This window comes from Cariama cristata, unplaced genomic scaffold (genome assembly GCF_000690535.1).
Source record: "Cariama cristata isolate BGI_N322 unplaced genomic scaffold, ASM69053v1 scaffold13458, whole genome shotgun sequence".
Taxonomy (NCBI): Eukaryota; Metazoa; Chordata; class Aves; order Cariamiformes; family Cariamidae; genus Cariama; species Cariama cristata.
Window position 1 is genome coordinate 1 of NW_009632935.1, and position 24,891 is coordinate 24,891.

General features: G+C 39.8%; 1 protein-coding gene across 1 annotated transcript; it reads left to right on the top strand.

Moving 5' to 3' along the window:
• Positions 1-3: 3 nt before the first annotated feature.
• On the top strand, positions 4-24,594 carry REEP5 (receptor accessory protein 5; the record flags this gene model as incomplete). The annotated part of the gene is made up of 4 exons (XM_009706567.1): positions 4-92; positions 12,802-12,940; positions 22,690-22,858; positions 24,241-24,594. Coding segments are annotated over 4 exons (447 nt in total), but the record flags the coding sequence as incomplete, so codon positions are not given.
• Positions 24,595-24,891: the final 297 nt, after the last annotated feature.

Genomic DNA, 24,891 nt, shown 5'->3' on the forward strand with positions numbered 1-24,891 from the left:
ATCATCGGGGCGGTGGCCGTGTACCTGGTGGTGGGCTACGGCGCGTCCCTGCTCTGCAACATCATCGGCTTCGGTTACCCGGCCTATATCTCGTGAGTGTCGCGACTTTTGCCCCCTCTTACCAGGACGGCTGCGTGTGTTACCCGCGGGCGGGGATTGCAAAATCACAGCCCTGCCCTGGTGCAGTCTGTCACGGTGGCATTCCAGGACCACGCTCCAAAATGTTGGTTTTCCCGCCCACCCCTTTCCCTTAGCATGTATAGGCGCAAGGCACTAAGTAAAGAATGAGGTTTCTTCCATCTGGCAAGTGCTACATAATAAATTATAGATGGGGGATGCTGGGTAATTTCCACACTTGAAAACCAGTTCCTACAGGAACTTTGGGTTCCCAGCTTTGTCATCTTCAGTGAGAAGCTGAATCGCTGTGTCTTACCTGCTGCTGGTAACAGGAGGGAGAATCGCTGTTGTAACAGTATTTGCTAAAACTCACACTAATACTTTGAGTTGAGGACGCTCCGGGATACGCAGGAAGGCACTGGTGCAGTGTCAGCACGTTTGATGTGAAGCACTAGGTAATGTCACCGGCTGGAGGCAGAGATGCATTAAGGGGTGCTGTTTTACTCCACCTAGCTAGTGAAAAGGTGGACAGGAAGGCACTGTAGCTTCCTCTTGGGTGTAAAAGTCTTAAAAATACTTAGTATTTCAAAGGCAAGCCTCCTTAGATGTTTTGTTTTTAACAATGTCTGGTATCTTTCATGGGCATTATATTGTTATTAGGCCAAAATGGATTTCCTGTTAGGTAAGACCACACTGAATTATATTCCAAAAGAATTCAGAAATGTACGAAATAAAATCTCCTATGTAGCCTAATACATTCATAAAATGGAAGTCCTTCCCGGCTATACTGCCCTATCATTGAAACACAGCACTTGCTGTTTACATAACTCTGTTAAATGCAGTCAGCAACTTTTAAAAATACGGTTTTTTGTAGTTAGTTCCTGGGCAATACAAAATTGGTTCCTTCTCTTTTTTTTTTTTTTCCAGAGGTGTGGGAGATTGACTTAGTTTTAGGCTCTCTTGAAACATGTTGTGGTTGTGATGCTTAAAACTAAGCAACACTTTTCTAAATGTTCTTTCTGGTGAGCACTGATTTAGGAGGTTATAGGCCAGGAACTCTGGAGAAACTTAGGTAAGGCAGTTTTTAGTGAAAAGATTAGTTAAAAGATATTTTTTTCCTTAAAATCTGAAAGTGAAAATATCAGCCAACAAAGCTTCAAAACCTTTAAATAGTTGTATATGAATTATGTTTATGTAATATTTTGTGTCTGACGTAGGTCACTTAAATTTACATACTTACTTTCTAGAATCCTATTTAAATTTTTAAATTTCTTTTAAAACTGGTTTGGGATTATATTTTAAATCTGCCATTCATTATGCAACTATGGTGAATAAATTTAAAACAAAAGCTCTTAGAACGGTGGAGGCAAGACAGTAGCAAATCAAATGTGAATAATGGGGCTTTACTTTCCAATTTTTTTTCTTCCAAATCTGGAAAATGAATTCTTTTAAGTCTTTGTAGGGTGTCTCACTTTTTCATGTTGGAAGGTGGTTTTAAATGTATCTTAATGTGAAAAGTTACCTCTTAGATGTTAATACCATAGGGTGTTTTGGGTTTTTTTGGTGTTTCTTTGTTTGTTGTTTTTGTTTTGTTTTTAGTAAGGGGTGTATATGACATTGTCCTTGGGTACAAATGTTACTTAAACAGAAGAACATGATGAATAACATGCACATGAATATAGTGCCAGTTCTGTTTTTTCCAATTCATGCTCAGTTAATGCTTTCCCTTTAGCTGTCTTTTTAATGCTGAAACACTTTTAGAAGAAAATTATAATCTTGGGTGAAAATCGAATTTAAAATGCATGTGATGTGCTGCATGCCAGTGTCTTTCACTGGCAGCCTGCAGGCAGGTTCCTGCTCATGAAGCAGCCTGCTGACAGCACAGGTGGGTTCTATCCCTTTCCCTCCCCTCACTTTCCTTCCCCAATGCAGAGCTGGTACGTAGTGTTTTCGCACATGCCTTGCTCTGCCTGCAGGTCTGCAGGTGGGTGCAGAGGAGACGTGGGAGGATACACGATAATGCGCACGTTTTCATCGTCCCATTCAGTTTCCCCATTTTCTGGAGTGAGGTGTGTGAACTCAGGATAGGCAGTATTGCCCTTGCTAGCCTGTACGGTGTTATGAGATCAGTCTGACAACAGCACCCCTGGACATCTGTGCTATCTGCTGAGATGGCTTTCAGTCTGGAGTCAAGCATGGGCTGCCTGACCATAAAGAACAGCAAGAATCCTCTTTGATGATTACACTTCTTCCACCACATGGGTTTCTTTTTGTCTTGGTGCTACCATGCCACTCTCCGTATCTGCCGTAGGATCTCTATCCTAATGCAGGGCTAAGCTGTGAGAAGATAAAGCTGAATTACCAGACTGATCCCTGCTTTCATTTTTGCTGCTCTGCATCCTGTACTGCAGTCAGGGTGCTGCCACTTGCTGTCATCTATGCTCATAAAGCCCCAAAGCATAAAGACACGAGCCAGGGTTGTTTGTTTATTCATCTCTTCTATTTGGTCTGTCCCCCTTGAAAGGACAGCTGAGGAGCCTGCTATATGAACTGATAGTAGTGAGATTTGCTGGGCAGAAAACAGTTATCATCTGCAAACACCCTCAGATGGCTTTTACTGTAAAAGCTGTGGCTTCTGGAAGAGGTCAGGAGCCGTAAATGGAACATACTGTGCAGGGTGTTAGTTTGATGTTTACACAGGCATTTCAACAATGGATCCAAGCCTGAAATGTCTCAGAAAGGTACTGAAAGAGAAAAAGCCGGCTACTTTTCCCCGGTTAACTCTCTTTTGTTGTGAAGCAGATCATATATAATTTCTGTGTTGTCAGTGTCTGAATTGTTTAAAGTGAAAAACAATGAAGTACTGGGTCAGGCTGCTCTTCAGCAGAAAAGACATTCATGAAGGAGTGGGACTGTGTTCTGCAAGGGAGATCAGCTCTTGTCCTTACAGTTGTTTAAAATGGCAAACAGGCTACTGGGTGAGTGACTCATTAGGCATGTTGTAAATCTGTTTTATTAGGATTTTAGTTCTGGGTTACCTTGGTCACAGCAGTTACTGTTCATCTCTGTGCTTTCCTGAAAGAAAATATACTGGAAAAAAAAAAACCAAACCAAACAAACAAAAAAACCCCAAACCAACCAACCCAGAGGAGGATGCTCAGCTCAGATCTCAGTCTGTTCACACATGAAGCCAGGACAGTTTTATAGATGTGCAGGTATCTGCCTGTCGTCTGCCTTGTATAATTCTGTAGTTTATTTTCTTTTGTTTACATAGTTCTCTGTATTCATTTTCAATGTGTGCCATGCAGCATGTGTGAATTTCAGTGAAGTGCTGGAGGCTGTAGCTGCTGGGTTAGACCTAGGAGATGGTGTGTGCCTGGCCGTCGGTGTGAAGCAGTACAGCTGCTGCTGCACTGCTGCCTGCTGTCACATCACTGCGGTGCTGGCCTCCACCAGGGCTCAAGGCCAACACAAGGGGAGGGCACAACTCCCTAGTTAATGCCTGGTACGGTTTCAGGCAGGCACGGATGTTGCCCTGCTCCTTCCGCCTTGGTCCTGTTCACCTTCAGCTTTGCTTTGTGTAAGTGTTTAGAGTTTCTTCTCTAGTGATACAAAATCTTGCCAAAATCCAAGTTGTCTCTACCATGTCACCAGCAAGGGCCCACCGAAGGCTCTTAATGGAAGCAAAATGAAGCAGTAGTTTTCCAAGGAAACGTTATCTGGCTGTTTCCCAGTAAGTCAGACAATCTGGATTAAAATTTGCCATAAAACCTGTCTTACCCCCTAAAATTCTGTTAAGTGTTACGTGATGAAATAGAATAATTAATTTTAAGTTGAAATCTAGTATTTGTTTGCAGGCTTTTGTGTTTGCAGTAGACCAGTGCTAAAAAGTTTACCACAGATGATGGAAGCAACTTTTGATACTTTTAGTAAGCTTTAACTGGACAAGGCAATATTCAGACTAGTGGATGGAAGGAGTGAGTGTTGGCAGTCTATAAATAACATTGCCAGTATTTTCACTGTTTCTCTAAACTTTCCAGAGCTAGCCTGTTCAAATGGAACTCCACCCATAGCCAGTGGTGGTTAACTGCCTCAAAAAAATCGGAGAGAGAGAGTGCAAGCAGGAAGGGAGCCTTTGATGACTAAGAAATGTGTGCAAAGGATTGGATATTTTAGAAGTGCCGTCATGTTTGTTTTAAAAATTGCAAATATGAAAATAGCTTTGAGCAGTAAAATGTCTGAACTTAGGACTCGTATCTCCAAGGGACAAAAGCAATATAGTACAGTCGTGCCTCTCTGGCTAATTTTATGCTGTTACTTGAGTTTAGCTGTTTTTACTATGTAAGTACTGCTCATGGCATTGTATAAACAGGAAACAATCTAGATTGATTGTAAAGAAGTATAAACATGCAATTCAGGTCTTAATTTGAATATTGTCATGGTGTCTTGGGTCTGTCTCCTAGTTCCTTTGCCTCTTCCATATGTCTAAAGCACTAATGCTGCTTTTCTTTTGTCACAGTTGTTTACAAGATCTAAAATTGTTCCTGTATTTGAGAGCTAGGGCAGCAAATTTGCTTTCTCTTAACAAGTTTGTGGGAGAATGCTTACTTTTCCTTCATGGAAAGTGCTGCGTGATACGCCAATATTCACAAGTAATGCTCTGCTGGTGCTTTATAAAAGTGATTTGAGAGAGCTGGTGTATCTAATCAGATTCACAACACTCAGTATAAATACAAGCAGAAAGTTTCCGAATCTGTCTGCACTTGTGCTGTTTCCTCTCCCAGCTGATAAGCTTTTCCTGGGGCTTCAGACACTAAAAAGTGTATTTTGACTTTTTTTGTGTATGTTCTGCCAAATCAGTTCCTCCAAACATACTCGCTTTTTGTCTTCTAGATTTTAGAGTGCCATGTGTAAAATAAAAGCTGTCTTATATGTTGGTTGGACAAATGATGTGCTTTTCTTTCTAGAGATAGCAAGTGGTTAGGTGCAAGAAAGAACCTAATAACTGTAGGAAAATTTGAATTTATCTTCCATATCTTAAATTTAGGTTAAAAAGATAAAGGTCTTTGTTATACAGATGAGTCCACAATCTGAATTAAGCTCACTGAAAGATTTCCAGTTTATAATTGATGTGGATACTATTTTTAGGGACTGCAGATACATTTGAGGCATAAATGAAGGCATTTTACCAGACCTTCTTGGTCAAGACGCACTGCAGTATTGCATCTTGCATACAGTCCTCTCTTGCATTATTGACCTCTAGCGACTTCATTGATGTAGGCCTACAGATGTTAAAGGAATAGTTAGACTTACATCAGTGGGATTTGCTGGAATATATTTTTAAACTACCCTTCCTCCTGGTGAGTCACAATGCTTCTAACATTTAATGTGTAGCATTGCCGATCCTAAATGCTGAAAAACTGATCTGGAGTCAAAAAACGAGATTAAAAAAATGTGGGTTATTGTTAGTTGTTTTTCTTGGTTTCCTGTTTGTTTTGTTGTAGTAATGTACTCTAATTGCATTTTAAAAGTCTTTCTTCACAGCTGTGAGACTATCTGATACAGGAGAGCTGCAACATCTTGCAGTCCCAAAACGAAGGAAGCCTACTTGTCACTATGCATGCAACACACACAATTTTTAGATTACGATAATGAGGCTATCTTCAGCTGTTAGCAAAAGAAATACAAACTTTCATGTGAGGATCTGTGAAAACTAGATTTTTTAAAAAATAAAAATTACAAAATTTTGTTGCTATACAGCTTAGCAACTAGGACTGTACTCATAAAGGAAATTCTTCAGGCCTCTGCAAACCAGCCTCAACCCACAAGTTAGTCCTCAGCCTAAAACTTGAATCCATTTCCCACTCCTTGATGAGTCAATTTTTCAATTAGATTCAGTAATTAAAACTGTAGGATTTTCGTTCATGTTTTAAAAATGCCTTACACAGTGATAAGCTCAAAACGGCAATGTTTTACCAAGACAAGTCTGAAAACGTTGCACCATGATTTCATGCTTTAGTGTATATTTGTATAAATTAAGGCCATACTATAATTCTTTTGCCAATATTGCAGTAAACAGAACTGATAAACAGTAGTAAAGCTGTAAGAAAATTGAAATACAGTCTCCACAGTGCAGCATAGGTTGACAGGAAAATGTAACTTTTATTTTTTCTGTATTGTTGTAAGCATGTGGCAGGGGCCCGCTTCTCGGTTTGGTGACGACAGTACTGTTTGGTCTCTGTGCCTGCACCCTAAACAGTAACAGCTGTGGAGAGGCAACCAAAGCTTGCAAAACTTTTTTTTTTTAATTATTTTATCCTTCTGACAAAATTGGCTGTCAGAAGTAGAGAACTGTTGTGTTGTGGATCCTTAGGTGTGATGCAGCATGTCTGCACTGAACGGGTAAAATGTGGCTTTTCCTGAAGTTCCCTCACTGCATGCCACTTCTCTTTCTTGTCGATACCTTTGGGAAAGACAACCTGAAAGACTTCTGTAATATAAGCTGGCATCAGACATTTCCAAAACGAGGGTTTTAGACTTTAGCAGGCAGCATAGCAGTACTGGTCTAACTGCTAATGTGGTCAAATACAGCTGACAGTGAAGCTAGTAAAGCTTAGCCTGAGACTGCATAAACAGATGAGCCCAGCTGGAGGCTGCAGTAACTCTCCTTGCCTGTGTTAAGGGTGGAAGTGGAGGAAATCCCCCTTCCAGAGAGAGTGTGTAGGTGGCTTCTCTGGGAGCAGAGAGCTGAAGCCTGCCAGAGTGCCTGTTGCACAGCACTACCTGCATCACCCGGCCTGTGTGGCAGAACAAGCGGTTACCAAATGGTTTGGCAGGGTGGACTGTGGCACTGACGCACATTAATCTCGGCAAAAAAAGCTTGCATGGGTATGTGTTTGGGGGATGCTGCTTTTAACCTGAGTCAGAGCTGGGGAACTGACTCATTGTGTGGCCCTACAAATACTTGTTCTGAAAGAGACCAGGCCAAGAATGAGCAGAAAGCAATGAAATGAGAGGATTGCTGCTTTTTTGCAGAAATCTAGCTTTGTGCTGAGTTAACATGTAGTCTGTAGGACTCACTTCGCTGTTAGACAAAATGGCATGTGCTCCTTTTGTTACCTCAGTCTCCATTTCCTTTGAAGAAATTAAGGTAGTGCCCTTTGTACTACTGTCATGGTTTTTGTTGTTTTGCCTTACAAAATCTGTCCCTGCATGGACAATGAGCCCCTCTTGCGGTTGCTCGTCAATTTGTCTGCTGCCATCTTCTGGATACACAAAATTGTGAGAGTGGAGATGGTGGAGTTACACTGCAGCAGTTGTATAAGTGCATTTGGCAGGAAGATATTTTCAGCATCTGCAAACGCACAAGTCTACTGTTGGAGTCAGTAAGGAGGAAGAAAGATTGAAGTCAGAAGACTTTTAACTGATAGATGAAAACGTAGGAGACAATAATAAAGCAAATACAAATACTCAGGTACTTGTTTCACTGGAGTTATGGAGAGATGTCATGGAGGCAGCCTGCCGAGGTGAGTCTGAAATGAGAATGACAGGGAGGCACCAAACTTGGAAGCCTGTGGGACATTGGGCTGTTGATCGCACAAGGGTGTCTGGATGGATAGGTAGAAGTAAATTAGTTTTGAATCACCACAACCAGCTGTAAAATGTTGGGGCAGACCAGTAAGTAGAAGCTCTAGAAGCATAGGTAATTTCAGGGTTTTTTAAAGTTGAGGGGGGGAAAAAGAGTTATGCTTGGCTAAGAGGATCACAAATATGCCTTCCAACTCATTTGGTATAGCACTGATTAGAAAACTGAAGGAAGGATGTACCAAATGGTCCAGTCTTCCCTAACTACAGCATGAGCACTGGGCTTGACTGAGACTAGTCTTTTGTCTTAAACTTGTAACTTTATTTATAAAAGAGTCATCAGGTGCACCTTGTAAGTTGCAAGGGTTTGAGTGATCACTTCACGTGAGACTGGAGCAATAAAATTTGTCATTTCTTTTTTATTTCTGGCTTCCATGTCTGGACTCAGCTCAAAAAAAAAAAAACCCCACTCCAATCTCATAACTGGTGTACTCATAATATGCTTATTCTGTGAGTAGTGTATGTGTGAATTAACTCTAACAATGATTTGTTATGCCAAAGCTAATTCAGGAGTGTGTAATAGTCTCTTCTTGGAAAAGAGTGGATTTTTTTGTCAAAATGAGTCAGATGCTTTAAGTGAAAGAACTCAACTTGGCAAGTTACTAATATTAGATCAGTATCTGTTACTATCAGGTAACAGGATAAAATAACAACACTTGATCTAGATTTCAATTTGGCTGAATCTAGGATGCACGCAGTCAAAATTGAGCTGATACTCTTGATACTGTAGCTGCATAGCTGCTATGAACCCTGGGCTACTACAGAGCATGGTAGGCTCTGCTGTTCCCTGTTGGCATCACCAGCTAGCGAGGTTATCAGGCAACAGATCTGGCTAAAAATGAAGTTTTTACTTGGCTCCCCATCTGTCTGTACCAGCTGCAATGCTGGCCCACAGCGGGCCATTTTCACTGCTGGACAGACATCTGTTTTTAAAATAACTGAGCTGTGATATTTACCATCCGGTCTACTGGAAGCTGTTCCTAGTGACTGCTCTTGCCTCCAACGTGCAGAACTACTGTAAATAGTTGTTAGAGGCTTTATTTAAAGTCCTCTACAGTTAGTATGTAAGCAGCATATAAAATCCTTTGTGATGTGTAATTACTACACATAACTAACATGGAATTCAGTCAGATCGGTATTAGAAACAGCTTACAAACAACTGATAGTAGCTCTTTTTGAATGTACAACTGCAGGCTTTGGATGCTACTTCCTTTGTTAGGAAATCTTAATGTCACATAGTAATGAGACTGACTTACTTGCTCTTGCAACATGTAAATAACCAAGAAGGCTACAGCCAGTGCCTTTTGATCTGTATCTTTCCACTTACTGATCGAGATTGCATTTTGAATATCAGGCTGATTGTTTCATGACTTAACATGGAGAAGAATAAAATGTTCTTGGCTTGAAGTGACATGTGTGATGTATCTCCTAAGGTTAATCATGCAGAGCATCACACCAGGATAATAGCTAATAACTTACAGAATAACCTAAAAGAACAAGTCTATTTAGGGTGGGATTCTTGTGTTGAAAAGAATAGTTATAAATGGATAAAAAACCCCATCCATTTAGACACTCTACATAACTTGCTGTACTTACTTGTTCTTGGATAAGGTGTATTTTCTGTGACTTAGTATTGAAATAGTGTGTACGTAGCAAAAGATGGAGATAACTTTTGCCCTTTTGTTTAGCTGGGTCGTGTTAGACTAGATTTTCACTGACAGTCTCAGCTAAGGGACATACTTCGCATTCAGAAGCAGAATATTTATAAAATACCTGCCTTTCCTTGACTTCAGTTAAAACTTCCTTTCACTGACAGCCCTGCTATATCCTTTTTCTTTCCTTCCCTCCCACTGAATGGGGTTGGGACTGGAGTCATTGCTAACAGATGCGGTTTGTGCCCTTCCTTCAGAGCGGACGTGGCTGTTAACCTTAGTGGGTGTGGGAGGGGTCTGCCACCTGAGCTTGTCCCATGGTGCCTACCTAGATCAGACCATTATAGAAGGAGAGGAAATGTGCCGTTTCCTACAGTGTGCAAGAAAACACCACGTGTGGATTTAATGCTGCGTGTCAGCTCGTTAAATCAGACCTGGTTTTGACTGCTGGTAGTACTGCTGCTTGTGACTGTCTGACTATGAAAGTGTCCTGTTCATGTATTCCCTTCAAGACGTCACCTTGAGGAACTACAGCAGCAGATGGTGAACGTTCAAAGGGAGCACACCCATGGGACTGCATTTAGGAATTCTCAAAGGGCATCTGTTTTTACAGGAGAGAAGATAATAGAGTGTGCCTCATTAACACAGTGATATGCCATCTGCCCTTTGCCATAAAATCGAAGATTCTAAGCTTTTTTATGAAAACTGATTTTCATGATTACTAAGATGACTTTAATAATGTTAAAAAAATTTGAACAGTTTCCTTAAAGCCATGGATGGCTTCAGACGATGACTGGAAAACTGCAAGACTGCTAGCTGTTTCGCTGCAAAGCATTCTCTCACAAACACCAAGCTAGGATGCTTATTGTGGTAGAGTAAGCCTTCCCCTGTATGACTCTAACGGAGAAGTTGTCAGCAGAACCAGAGAAATTCACATGATGAACCCCTACAGCAAGTTTTCCTTAACACTGAGAAACTTTGCAATTAGTTCCTTTTTCTATTCTCTTTATCCACCACTTTAACTTCCCTGCTACTCACTTGTACTTTTATTTTCCTCCAGAAGTACAGTTTCACACCTTGAAAATAGATCAGTAACCCTCCACCTTACCTCCTGTGTTGCTGGGGTTTTTTTGTAGGGCTCCCTTACCTGGCAGTTTGAGAATACCTGAGAGATGGGGGCATAGAATAAATGTGGCTTATAGTGGGAGAGCAGGAGCAGCTGAAGTTGGCACCGCCTTTGAGCAGACTGCCTGGACTACTCTTTCCTAACACTGTGTTGTTAGGATCAGAAATAATCAGACCTGCTGCTATCCACCTGTGGAAAACCTGTTCTTCCAGTTGTGCTGATGCAGTATCTCAATAACAGTGCCTTATTGTGCATGACGGGGTATGGCAAGGGCTGTTGCTCTTCCCATTGCAGGACCCTGCTGGCTAGCCACAAACTCTGATGGAAATAATGCATAAATTAAGTATCAGACCCTGGTATTGCATTTCAAAGTAATTCAATCCACTAGCTAGGCTAGTTCTCTCTGCGTGTAGTGGGTTTGCCAGTGCTCTTGCACAATCATGTGACATGCCTGATGTTTTTGTTTGTTTGTTTTTTCTTAATTTACAGAACTAGGAAGTGACGGAGGCCAAAGGGTTTCTCGATTCACAAACCGGGAAATGTACTCACAGCCAGCCATCTATCTGTTTTCTATTTTGTAAACCTCCCTAACTCTCAATCTTTTTTATGAACCAGAAGAAAACTTGGCGTGTTTGGTATCTCACAGATGCTACTTCAGCAACAATATAGCTGGTATTAAAGGAATAAGTTATAAAAGAATTAAAACTAAATTCATTAAAATGAGTCTACAGATTTTAATCCTATGGCATGAGGGGAGAGGACAAATGCTTTTTAATACTCTTAAGCTTCACATTATCAGGCTTACAGTTGCTAGCATTTTCTTCTAAAACTTCTTACCCTGCTAATCTGGAACTTGGCGAGTCCAGAGTCTTCACTACTTTTACTGAAGGAAGCACATGTGTGTCTTTCAGCTTCCTATTTTTAGAACCGTATAAACTTGAACAGCCTTATTCTAGCAGTTGGAGAGTACAAACCCAGTTAGTCATTATACAGGAAGCCCAGGACTTTACGAGAGATTACTCCACCCTGTTATTAATACCATAGTCTACATCAGAATTTGCAAGTCCTGTAGGAATGGATTTATAGAGCAAAACAGTTGGCAATGCAGATACATGGTCCTCACTGTACAGGGCAGGGGGTACTGGATCTCCTCTGCTTCTGTAGATGAAGTGCTTGTTAGTAGTTAGAGCAAATCTTATGGTTTACCTTTTCAAAGAGGACTCTAGCACATGTACATTGTGAGTAAAGATATTTGAGATTCACTTCAAAATCCTGAACTAGATTTAAAATTTTTTTCTAGATCCTATTTGCACTAGGACGTGCTGGTTTATTATGATCCCAATAAGAAAGGCATTCAGAATTCTGTAAAGCTTCATTTAACATGCTATTTATTGGAGCTAATGCTGTAAGGAAACAGAATAGTATAGACAATCTTCCATCCCTGTAAATGCTGGGAACTCCAAGTTGTGCACGACCGGATGGGGCTCCGATCCACACACAGCACACTGTGCAGACCTCATCTGTAGACAAGGTTACCCCATTTTGATAATTTAAGCGATTGTAGGATTTTTCTTTCAAGGCAACAACTCTATTAATTGTTCCTACTGCCAGAGAGGGAGGATGTTCACGGTTGGATACAGGCAAGGCTGGGCAGGTAGTGTAATCACTGGTACCCAGTAGGAGCTGCCTGTGAGATCCTCAGTTTCAGTGTGCTTCCTGAGTTTATCCTGTGACCGGGGAATTTGCAGCACAGGACAGACCTGAAAGCCAGGCTGTACGTGCAGCACAGGCCTGGGCTCACTCAGGTAACTGTTACGTGGGTCACTAATGCTTCAGTGTACATGGTCTTCTGGTCAGGATTACCGCAATGCCTCCAGAACTGGAACTGGCCAGAGATTATCTCCTCTCTTCCCTGTCCCCATGAACTGTCTCATGAACAGGGACAGGATGCTCACCTTTTTTGTTTGTTTGTTTTTTTGGGGTTTGTTTTTTTAATTTTCTTTTTAATTTGTAATCGCAGAGCTAGAAATAGCTTGAGTATCTTGTCTTTTTGAAGTCTGACATTTAGGGAAAACCTTTGCTGTTCAAAGATCTTGGGCATGTTATCTGTGTGATAGATGCTGCTTAGTTCTCTTCTGTAGAGCATATAGAGTAGTTAAATTACGAGGATTCACAGGTAATGACAAATCTGAGTCAAAAACTTCACCATTATAGATGAGACGGATGCTGCTGATCTGCTCACTTGTTTTGTTTTCCTTGCAGAATCAAGGCCATTGAAAGTCCCAACAAAGATGATGACACACAGTGGCTGACTTACTGGGTTGTGTATGGCGTTTTCAGCATAGTAGAATTCTTCTCTGATATCTTTCTGTCCTGGTTCCCTTTCTACTACATGCTAAAGGTATGTTAGTTCATGTGACCCCTCTCTTAAATGTGACCTTTGATAAAACTGATCTAATGTCTTCAAGAATGGATAGCTGACAACAGATTCCTTTGGAATCATTCCTAGGTCACACCTTATTTTTAGATGCTGGTTACATGTAATTTAGCACTATGAAAGTGATCTGTTTATGGCTGATGGTTTTGTAAGGCAAGAGAGGAAGTTGGGATGGGTGGCAGGGAAAGGTCTACCATGTTTTAGGAACAAAAAGAGGTGGTGTAGCTGTATGGTGGAAAGACAGATCTTTGTCTTGGTGTTCAGGTAAATTTGGGCAAAATAACAGCACATGGTAAACCCTGCAGAGTAGCTCTATTTTTGCTTTAAGTGCATTAGTGAAAGTGGCGAGTAAAATCACAAAGGCAGCAAAAGGAGGTATTAACATCTGTGCTATTGGGAGCAAAGAAGGAAGTTGCAACATTAGAATAGTTTGAATCATACAGACTTCATTTTTAATGAAGCCTAATTTCCTGAAAGGAAGTGGCACGTATCGGAGGAGCTTGTGGCCAATGTGCATTTGTTAGTGTGGTTTGACTACCAACAATGATTTGCTTAATGTGTTCCAAGCTTTGTTTGTCAATTAAGGTGTAAGTGTATTGTCAGTCAGCTTTAACATGTTCATTATTTTAGGAGATAGTCAATTACGATGTATGCTGTTGGGTAGAAGACATTCTAGCTTGCTGGAGAGTCTGTTTAGCTTAAAGAACTCTTACCTATTTCCTGTTTCAGTGGGCTGTTCTGTTCCTTATCTTTTGCGTCGTTAGCCTGGTGCAGCCCCACCAAACTTCTTGAAAGTATTTGCTTGCCAGCTATTGTGGTGGGGTCATTTAAAATTTTAATGGTGAGGTCTGATGTTGCCAAATGCTTTTTCCAGGAAGTGCCATACTTTAAAGACAAAAATTGACTTGGACAGCTCAGTTACACCTCTTGCTTCTGCATTGTTCCTTTTTAATCTTAACAGGCATCAACTGTGCAATCATCTGGACACTTTTATTTCCCTAGCTTGCTAAGAAGAAGCACATGTTTAAATAACTGCTTCAAACTAAAAATATTCTGGCCTGTCTCACAAAGCTAATTCTTTCTGCACCTCCTCCACCTTTATTTTTTTTCCCTTAAAAAAGAAAATGTTTTCCATGTTAAGCTTAATGGTTTTGCGAAGTTTATAAGAAGAATCTGCTAATTTTGAAGTTTAGCGTTGGTAACATATGTGAAACTTTTACTGTTTTAATATATTAGAACCAAGTCAAATAGTGATCAAAGTGCAAGTTCATCTGAATAGGATCCAAAAAGCTTGCTTATTGCGCTGGAAGAATCTGTTCTTAACCACTTACGCAGTTATTTCATATCATGTAGTGGTGATGTCAACATAAAAGTACTTTTCTCAGTTCAGCAGAAGCAAACACAAGGAAGCAATTATGGTAAATGCACAGCTTTCTGTGATAGCTGCTGAAGGCACGTGAAAGCCAAGTATTTACTTTCAGTAGTGAGTAGTAGAAAAGGTTTACTTTTGTTATACATAGGCAGGCAGAAGGTGTTGGCTGAGAATCAGAAAGCATTGCTGACTGGATGGAAGGATGGAAGTTACTCCATGTGAGGAAAAAGAGGAAGCAGACAGCTTACAACTTTCAGTCCATCCACAACTAAACCACTTCTAGTGTAGTTTGTGATGTCTCTGTGTCTCTTTTATGATGTTATGAAATAGAAGCCCAGATATGTTATTCATGCAAATTTCAAGCTCACTTTCATTTTCCAAATATGCTAAATTTGCCTATTCACATTTATTTGATACAGCTTGTAGCTTCCACTCCAGCCTGAGTTTTAGCTGCTCAATGTTTCTGCATACCTTGATGTGCAGGGCTGAGACGCTGATCATAGCTGCTCCCATATTCCTCTAAGTACACAGCCTAGGCTCTGTCACCTCAAAGTTTTCAGCACACTAAGAATTTTTGTAGGTGGAAGAAAGGCATGTTCAAAAACTCCTTTGAATATGTTATGGTATTTGCATATACTTTTGTTCTCCAGTTGAAAGCTGTTTTCAGATTTCTTAGGTTTTGTGGGTTTTTTTTAATGCCTACTTTTTATTTATCTGCTTTTTTTCTCTGAACCACAGCACATGCATGCAACTCATGATTTCATGTATATGTGATCTGTTTTTCAATACTTCTGTTAATTATTTAAATATTTCCTTGGCATTCAGGTATTAAAATACAGTAGCCAGTGAAAGTAGCAGAAATTATCATCCTAGGAGTATTTTTGATAGTGGGAAGGAGAGGAGACTCAGTCTGTCTTGAAATATTAGAATACTATTTCTGAACAGAATTCCTAGCAGACACATCACACTGGGTGTATTATGCGTACTGCTGCTACAAGGCACTCAGTCAAATGAAGCAGGAGGAGTTGTCATTGTGAGTGTAGCAACGTGCCACTGTCTGAGTTTCACGACAGAGATCCCTTCCTCTCACCTATGCACCTCAAGCAATTACTTACTGATTTCGACTAAAGAGCTACTTCACTTCCATTAAAATCAACACCTTATTTTAATGACTGCAGTTGTCTGTTTGGAATGTGTTCATGTTTGTGGTCATATGAGGCGTGTGTTGGGTTTTGATAGTCTTCTGTCTGTAGAAGTTTGGAACTGGCCATGGGCATGCTTGCTGCGTTTCTCAGCTGAAGTCCCTTCCTCTGCTGTAGTGGCAAACCCAGCTGTATTTGGTTTTGTGCTGCCAGGGCAGGAACAGCTGCGGGCACCAGATCCAAGTGGGTTAGACCCAGCTCAGGTGTCTGCCTGTCACTGACATCAGGAGTAAAAACTCTCTGACACTTGATGTATTAAAGAGCAGGCATTACTTTATTTGGCACCAGGTGCATGGGGGATCTCTCCACCTAGCATGCACACGAAGCCACATGAAGATAGACATTATATACAATAAAATAATTGCATATTCATAGTACACTACATATTCATTGTTATTCACACTCAGGGTTGGTTACAAGTTTCTCACTTCTAATGTGAATTAGTATACATCCTCAGTAAGCACTAGTGTAGCCTTTTTATCAACTATGCATGCTCCCTAAGTAGGGTTTTGCCCTCTTTTGGGGGGGCCATCTGAGGTCATGATCTCCCACTACCACAATTACCTTTGTCCTACTATCAGCCGTTTAACTACTGATGTCTGTGGATTGTAACATTTTATCAACTTGACTCTTTACAGCCAGAACTTCCTCCCGTGAAGGCCTCTTCTTGCGTTCTTAATGTACTAACTTAGATAACGGTGTCCTCTTCATCATTTGTTCTTTGCTTTCTTAATGCTTCCCAACCTTGGGATCTCAGGCTGAAGAATGTGCCTGTTTCTCTGTTATTTTAATTAAACTGTTTAACTCTTTGGTATCAATCCCCCTTTTGGAGGTAGGTTCTTTTTTTGGAGGAAATTTTGGAAGAAATTTTTCTTACTACTTCCATATGTTTTTCTCAATAGCTCTTTTGGCACATCATACACAGATCCCTAAAATTACTATAGTTATCGATTTCCTCTAATAGCGTAGCTATCCATCCTTTTAGGGACCATTCACCTAATTCTTGAAGGATTTTTTGAGCCAATTATTTTCTATGGAGTGACTCCTTCAAGTTTGACAGCTGTATAGGTGGTTAGTAAAATCTGGAAAGGCCCTTTCTACTTCTCCTTCAATGATTCATCTGACCGTGTCTTCAGATACCCCCAGTCTCCGTGTTGGTATTGGTGCACAGGCACGTCTGGGGATAAAGGTGTGCTTGCAGTGACATATCTGTGGAGAGAGGACAGAACCTTTTCTAGAGAGCTGACATACTCCTATAGGTAATGTCTCCCTACCATCTCACGATTGACTCCTGTTTTGGTCACCTGATAGGGTTTACCATATATGATTTCAAAAGGACTATTCTCTTTATTTTTAGGCTGCATATGTCTTCATAACAAAGCCAAGGGTAAAGCATCTGACCACTTTATCTGAGCCTCTTGGCATATTTTACTTAGCTGTCTCTTCAGGCTTTGATTCATTCTTTTTACTTTCCCACTGGATTGAGGTCTCCATGAGGTATGGAGATACCATTTCACCCCTATTACTTTAGCGAAACTTTGGACAGCTTCTGCTATGAAACGTGGGCCTCTGTCTGAAGATAGTCCTATAGGTTCCCCAAACCTTGGTATTATTTCCTTAAGTAATACTTTTGGTTCTTCTCTTGCTCTATTGGTGCAAAAAGGGAAAGCTTCTGGCCAGCCTGAAAAAGTGTGTACCGTAACTAGAAGATGCTGGTACCCATTTTGCCATGGTAATTCAGAAAAATCTTTTTGCCAATAGTCTCTTGGACTGTTCCTCCTCTTTGTCACTCCTAATAAAAGACTTTAGGGGAAGTAAGGATTGTTCTTTAAGCATAATTCACATTTCTTCACTATGCTTTTGGCTATCCCAGTCATTTGTACACTTAGCACTTGTGTTTTCCATGTTTCCACCATTGTCTCAATTCAATTGAGTTGCTTGGTGTTGTCTGTTTGCTAGTTCACGCATAATTTCTTGTGTGACTATTACGTGATGTGAAGGGTCGCTCACCACCCTTCTTGGTTTTTATTTGCCTCCACTAAATTAGCCAGTTGGTGTCCTCTGCTGTATACTGTGGACTCTTAGATCCCAGCCTCTGGACCTTTTCTGATAAAGCTAGTGGTATTTGACTTTCAGCTACTTCTTTTGCAGCTTTATTGGCCATGCGTAGTTGATAAGAGGCTTCACTAGTGCTTACTGAGGATTTTCTATTGACATTCTGGCCCTAGGTGTTACACTGGGAAACCTTCGCCTTGGGCCCTCATAGCCCTGCTCTCAAATCCTACTTGGGCTATGGCTGTTGCCAGTAACCTGTTATCTCTGAGCTTCTCTTTCCTTTTTCTTCTTCTACCTTCTTTCTATTGTTACATACTTTCCAGGCAGTTTCCACCATTTTATGCAACGAGTGGGCATCTGTCCCTTCTAACTAATGTGATTTCCGTTTTATGTCTGCACTTGATTGTCCCATAAATATATGGACCAATGAGACAACATACACCTCATTTGCTGGATTCAAATCAGTATATTGTTTTGCAGTCTTCATTAGTCTTTCAAAGGAAGAAGAGGGATCCTCATTCTTTCTTTGGATGACCTGATACAATTCAGACCAATTCTTTGACTTTGGTATAGCATTCTGGATCCCATACAAAACTAATCGTTGATACTCGGTTAATAATAATCTCTGAGCTGAGACGTTGGGATCCCAATTAGGATTACTGGGGGGGGAATGATCCTCTATCCACCCGCATGTACAGCTTGAACATGTACTCGTTCTGCGTCCTCTTTGCTTTAGCCATAATAATCCTCCTTCCTCATAAGGCACTAAATTGTTTAAGATAAATTGCAGATCTTTCCAATCCGGATCTTGGTTTTCAATGATAGTGTCCATAACCTTTGTTACCTGTTCAGGGTCCTCCCTGTACATGCCTGCCATCTTCTCCAAGCCTTTAAATCTGATACTGAAAACATTACCTTTAGCCAAACTGTCCTCTCTGGTCCTAATGCTTGCCTGAGAGGTGCTTGTATATTCTGAGCATTTCTTCGCCTAGTCCTAAACCTTCTTCCTCATTATCTGAATCACTATTCCTTTGTTCTCTCGGTCTCCTGCCCCTTCTCTGTGCAACCAACACTTCAACATCCTCCTCTTTCTTTTCAACATCCTTTTCCCGTTATTCTTCATATTTCTTGCATCACCTGCCAGTGCTACATACCAAACAACATAGCTGCTTCTTTTCTACCTCTAATGCTAATTCTTCTACACCGTTTTCACTTGTCGTCAAGCCACATTCCTTACGTGCATCATAATTATCTCGTAATGTAAAGAACAAAGTCACATACAGCACTTCATCCCATTTCCATTCTCATCTGCAAAGTAACAGTAACTGTAGTATTGCGTTATAATTTAAACTTCAGTTCTTGGGCCACTTTTCCTGATCATCCAAAGTGTACACAGGCCACCAGTGATTACAATATTCTACTAACTTTTTCTGAGTTATGGAATCACCCCTGAACTCACTCCCGTGTTTTAATATACAACCCAAGGGAAAGCACTTAGGGATTCCCTTCCCCATAAACTGTCCAGTTCTCATGTTATAAAGTTTTACAAATACCCAATACCCAAACAAATTCCAGCTACCAAAATCTGACAAAACATTAAATCTAAAATTGCAGAAGTTCAAAATTAACAATACCCAAAAATTGACAATACCCGAAATTAACAATAACCCGTGATACAATAATTGCAGATAATGATATGACAAGTATGAAAACCATTTACAGACAATTAGTAAAATTACAGACAATTAGTAGAATCAGAAACATTCACACCCACACATCCCTTTACCTTGAGCGGGGCGTGCAGCACATCACCTCAGACCTTTCCTATACCTTAGGGCTGGCACTCTGGGTGTTCCTGTGCATGCAAGCAAGCCCCCCGCCCCGCCCCCCCGGGTTTATAGCCAGCACATAGCATGCGAACAGGGCCCCCTTACCCTTAGTAATGCCTTTACAAAACCCAGGGGCCTTGCCCTGAACTCTCTGGATCACGGGATTGGAGGATCTCCCCGAAAAAAACTTCAGTGGTGTGTTTAACCCTTTGGTATCCTGCCTAAGGAAGTCACTATTGCATGAACTCTGTTCCCTCCTCTGGCTGGTCTAGAGGGTCACAAATAATATGGGATGGTTTGGGGTTTTTTTTGCCAGTTAACAGTTTTATCACTCTGAGCTTTCTGGGCCTTTTTACCAACCACTTTATTTTTAATAGTCTATGTTAGTTCAGTTTCCTGAGAGACAAGGGAAAAATAAGTTAGCAGTCTGACATTCTTAAGCTTTGAAAAGACTTAGATTTGCAACTTTGGTATGTGTCCTCTAGAAAATGCATATAAACGTCTGTTTCAGTACATTTCAAAAGTAATAGGTATTTGAGAGAACAAATCTGTAACTGTAGAAGATTTCATGAGTAGACTGAGACAGAGCTGTAAAATCAAAGTGACTCATTTTGTTCTTAGGCAAGAAAAGGGAAGATTCAATTTCTTTTAGTTTCAGAGGAAGTTGGACTTACAGCTGAGGGATTTCCTAAAACAAAGGAGAACCAAGTAACATCTTTGTATATTGGGACAAGTAGAATAACTACCAGTAATTGACCAGGTATTCTTTAATAAGAAATAATATACTTCTGAGCTTTTAATGAAAGATAACAGCATAAGATAGTGCCATTTATTCTTTCTGTGTTACTAAGTTCCAAATAATGGAAGCGTTTGAAAATTGATATTCCATCAATTTTTGCCTATATTTTCTTTGACCACGGTTAATGATGCTGCATCAGTTGCTACTTACTGGTACCAAATTTTATTGCATATTGAATTATTTCTTTTAATTCATTGGTATACTCCTGGTAGGCATTCTCACTGATTGACACTTTCCTTTGAAAAACCTTTGTCTTCTGGGCAAACACTCCTTAAAGTAATTCTGTTCTGACACCATGATCAAATAGTTTAAGGAAGAAAGCTTAAAGCTTGCCTAAAAGGACGGTGAGTTGGTTTGGCAAAGTCTTCTGTAGAAGGCAGTTGTTATCCCCAGGAATCAGTGATCCTTTTCAAAGAGAGAGCCTGTCAAGGTACCTCTCCAGCTCCAAATATATTATAACTGATTTTCTCTAGCACAAAGGAAATGAGAAGTGGCCTTGAATTAAAAAGAAGTTGCAATCTCCTCCATAAACAGTAGGTGTTTTCTGCAACTGATGTGCATCAGGGGGATCAGTTTTACTGTGATGTGCACTGCAGTGAAGACAAAGCCAAAATTTTACAGGTATGAAGAGCAGAACCTACAGAAGATTCAATCTCAATACAGTATCCCTCATCTGATGAAGAATAGAGGGGAGACAGTCCAAAATACTTGGAAGGCTCACCTGAAGAAGGCTATGTGGTTTTCATAATTGAAAGGGGATTTCGTTGTTTTTTTTTTTTCCCCCTTTTTGTTAAACTTAAATCAGAACCTTTCTTTTAAAATAACCTCTCTTGACTTAAATCACCTTGTAATGGTGAAATTGTTATTTAGGAGTTTCTTACGTAATACCAAAACAAATATTTGGATGTGCTTCTGTCTTTGCAGTTTTACAGTAGGAAATCAAAAGTATGAGGGAAAGGAGAGGAGAAAGAAATGTCTGGCTGGGCACATTGGAATTCTGAAAGGATACTGTGGTCGAACTAGTTTCTAGGAAATGCTTTTGTGCTATGCAATGTACTGGAAACCTCATAAGTAAGAATTTGCTTATAGTTTTTAAATTACTTTCAGAAGCTCTAACACAGGTATAGATACATCTCTTTGGCTGCTGTAGATACTGCTGTGAAAACTCGAAAACTTCTGAAATCTAAGCTATGTAAATAAGTGCTACTGTATTTAAATGCAGACATTCAGGTTGCTTATTGTTTTATTGTAGTTTAAATGATGAATTTGATTTTTGGTGCCTAATTTATCTAATTGTGTAGTGTTTTTTTCTTTTTCAGGAAGAAGAGCTGAGTTGTGGTTTTGTTTTCTCCCTGTCTCCCTCTCCTCCCCAAAATGTGTGAAAATCCTCATACATTTAATCATGTCTAACATCAAAACAAAGCATATCTCAGCTGAGGCTGGGGTGGTTTTCTTTTGTGGTTTAAGAAAAGGTGGTCTGTGAAAAGCTGTTCTGCCTTAATTTTCTGGAGAGGCTTTTGACACAGATTAAGATTGTACTATTTGTGTCTGGAAAGAACTGTAGAATTGCTGAGAAAATGTCTAAATTTTTTTGCGGTTTTATCCTGTAAAATCTTTTTATATATACTTTTAGAGCTCAAGCAAGTTTAGTTATGGCATTTCCTGTCCCTTAAATGTTTTGATCTTGTTTTGCATAGCTATCTTTGTATTGTGGATGACAGTGAAACTGAAGCCAAAGAAAGATGCTTCAGTATTAAAGACAGGTATTTGTAATACATGTAATAGTTGTCTTTCCAATCCCCTTTGTAAGGTGCAGAAATATTACCCCACACAATGTGGTGGTTTGGGTTTTGGTTGTGTTTTTGTTTTGGGTTTCCCCCCCCCCCCCGAGAGCAGATTGTGCTGTAAAAGCTATACCCAAACCGTGCAATCCAAAAGCATTACCCTTGTCTGTGCGCTATGTGTTGCTTGGATATATCTTTCTTCCTTGTCGCTTGAGCTCTGGGATGCACACAATCCCATTCTTTTCCCTGCTGCATTTTGAAAGCAGGGAGGCAAAGAAGACAGGGATATGTTTTGGCTGGATTTAAGTAGTGATTTGGCAACCTAGACCAGTCAGGCCTGTGCCACATAGTTTAGAAGTAGCCAGAGAGACTTATGTTTTGTCTAATCAGGTTTTATACTTCTACCTTTAAAAAAAGGTACATGCAGTCTTGACACACCTGTTACCAGATTAGCTTTACTGCTTTATCCTATCAGTACCCATGAAATTATTCCAGTATAAAGATTCACTGTATGTAACTATACTGATACGCATACTTACTGGACTGTGACCATACAAAATGTAACCGATGATGTACCAATATGCTCAAGTCTGTGGCAGAGTTAGGAAGGCACGCTACACCTTGTCTCCTACTCATTTCTTCTACTTAGGCAGATGTTCTTATTCCTTGTAGTGTGGCTTCCTGTTGTGGTGCATGGCTCCAAGTCCTTCTAATGGGGCAGAGTTTCTCTATCATCGAATTATCCGGCCTTTCTTCCTGAAGCACGAAGCTCAGCTTGACAGTGTTGTTAAAGACCTGAAAGACAAGGCTGCAGAAACTGCAGATACCATCACTAAAGAAGGTGAGGAAAAGACTGATCACATCAAGCAGTAGGAATTTCCCTGGGCAACTCTAATATTACAGTTAATATTCATCATTTGGGGGAAAAAAATTGTAAGAAGACTATGTAAATTATAATGGAGTTGTTAAATTTGGGTGAAGATGCCAAGAAAAGAGGATTGCAGTGGATCTTACTTTCTCTGAGTGAAGTTATGCTAGAATGAGTGCAAGCTCTATGAGTAGAAGAAACAGTTAATTAGTTTGTGTGTCTTCCCACCATACATATCACTATAAACGTTCTCTCTAGAGGCAGATCCAAACATTCTCACAAGATACCTTCCATAAATGGAGTTATTGTTTCAGTGTATTCTTGTATCTCCTAAAATACCATCTCGAATACCTGGTAGTACAGAAGGGCTGCCAATTGTGTAGTAAAGCAAATCTTTTAACTCCAATAAACAGCAACGTGTGAAACGAATTTTTCCCATCTATAAGTTTTTGTGCTTTTCCTTTGGAGATCAAAGGATTCTGAGCCCACTCATAAAGAAATTACTTAGGTTTTTATTTGGTTAGAATAAATGTTATCATAGCCTGTAGACTGCTTAATTATTGCTTTTATTTCCTTGCATTCTGTAGTGAACCCTTGTACTCTAAAATGTCTGATGATAGTTTCGTGAATGAGAGAAGGAAATGTTTTAAGTAGCTAAAATAAAGGCTTATTTCAATTTCATTTGAAAGGAAATTTATTTATATTTCAAAGCACCTGAAGTCTCCTTTCCCCCAAACAACATGTGCAGTCTCATTTCTTCTTACCAACTTAAGCAGTTTTCCTGTCAGTATTTAAATGCCTTTCTCAACTACACTTGGAAATTTTGCTGCATGACCCTTTCTGAATCATTTGTTAGACAGATGTCTCAAATAATGTTGTTCTTTGTTGCACATGGGATTTTGCTGTCCACATTCCATCACTTATTCTTTTTCCTATTTGTACATGTAAAGATTCCACATACATATATTTTTTAAGAAACCATACACACACATATGCATGTACACACATAGCATTATTCCAGCCCTATTTCATCAGCTCAGTAGTATATTTCTTGCTGTAAACCTGTATGTCCTAAACACTGTGAGCAGCTCTATTTTATTGATACCATAGTTTTAAGTCAGTCTGTGCTGTTCATTGTGCTGCTCCTTGCTTATGGTTTATTTTTAAAAATCTTTATATGATCACTTTTATCACTCTGTTTGTGTGTATGTGTATACAAAAGCTATGATTTTCTTTTGTCATGTTTCTTTTCTGACCTAAAATGAAAATTATTTTTTTATGCATCTTAAGAACACTGAATAAGCCTCTGTAGTCTGTAGACCTTTAAGATTAAACTTGCTTTTATTTTCCTGCAGCCAAGAAAGCAACAGTGAACTTACTGGGTGAAGAAAAGAAAAGCACTTAAACTATTAACTGGATAAAGTTTCCCTACCACCTCCTTTATGAAGCTTGATGTTACTGGGAACTGTGGTGTAATTGTAATAATATTGCCTTGAAAACATTTTGATATATTAAAGGAATGTGTTGTAAGTTTGCTGACTACTTTGCTGTGTCTGACAGAAAGTAAGCATTTTTATTTAAAAGCAATTCAGTGGGCAGCATCTGAAGCTTAATGAAAATATTCTATTCATCTTCATGCAGAATAAATCTTTCAGTAATCTCCTTCTGCAGTAGCATAAATAAAAAGCATATATCCCACAGGCTCTGCACTTTAGTTGTGTCTTTGTGTGTGTTAATTACTCTTAACACTTTGACTGTGGTGCATATGGTAACATGAAGCTATTATATAAGGAAAATACTAGTCTGAATGGATCCTCTTTGAATATGCAGGGAATTATTGTGAGAGATGGCATAACAGATGTATTCCCCACCAATAAAGTTGTAAATGATGAAATTACATGTTCTAGCCACCTGATGATAGAGATTGTTCACTGTTGCATGTTTTGTTATAGCACAGTATCTGGTGCAGTATGTGTATTCTGGAATGGATAGATACTAAATATAGG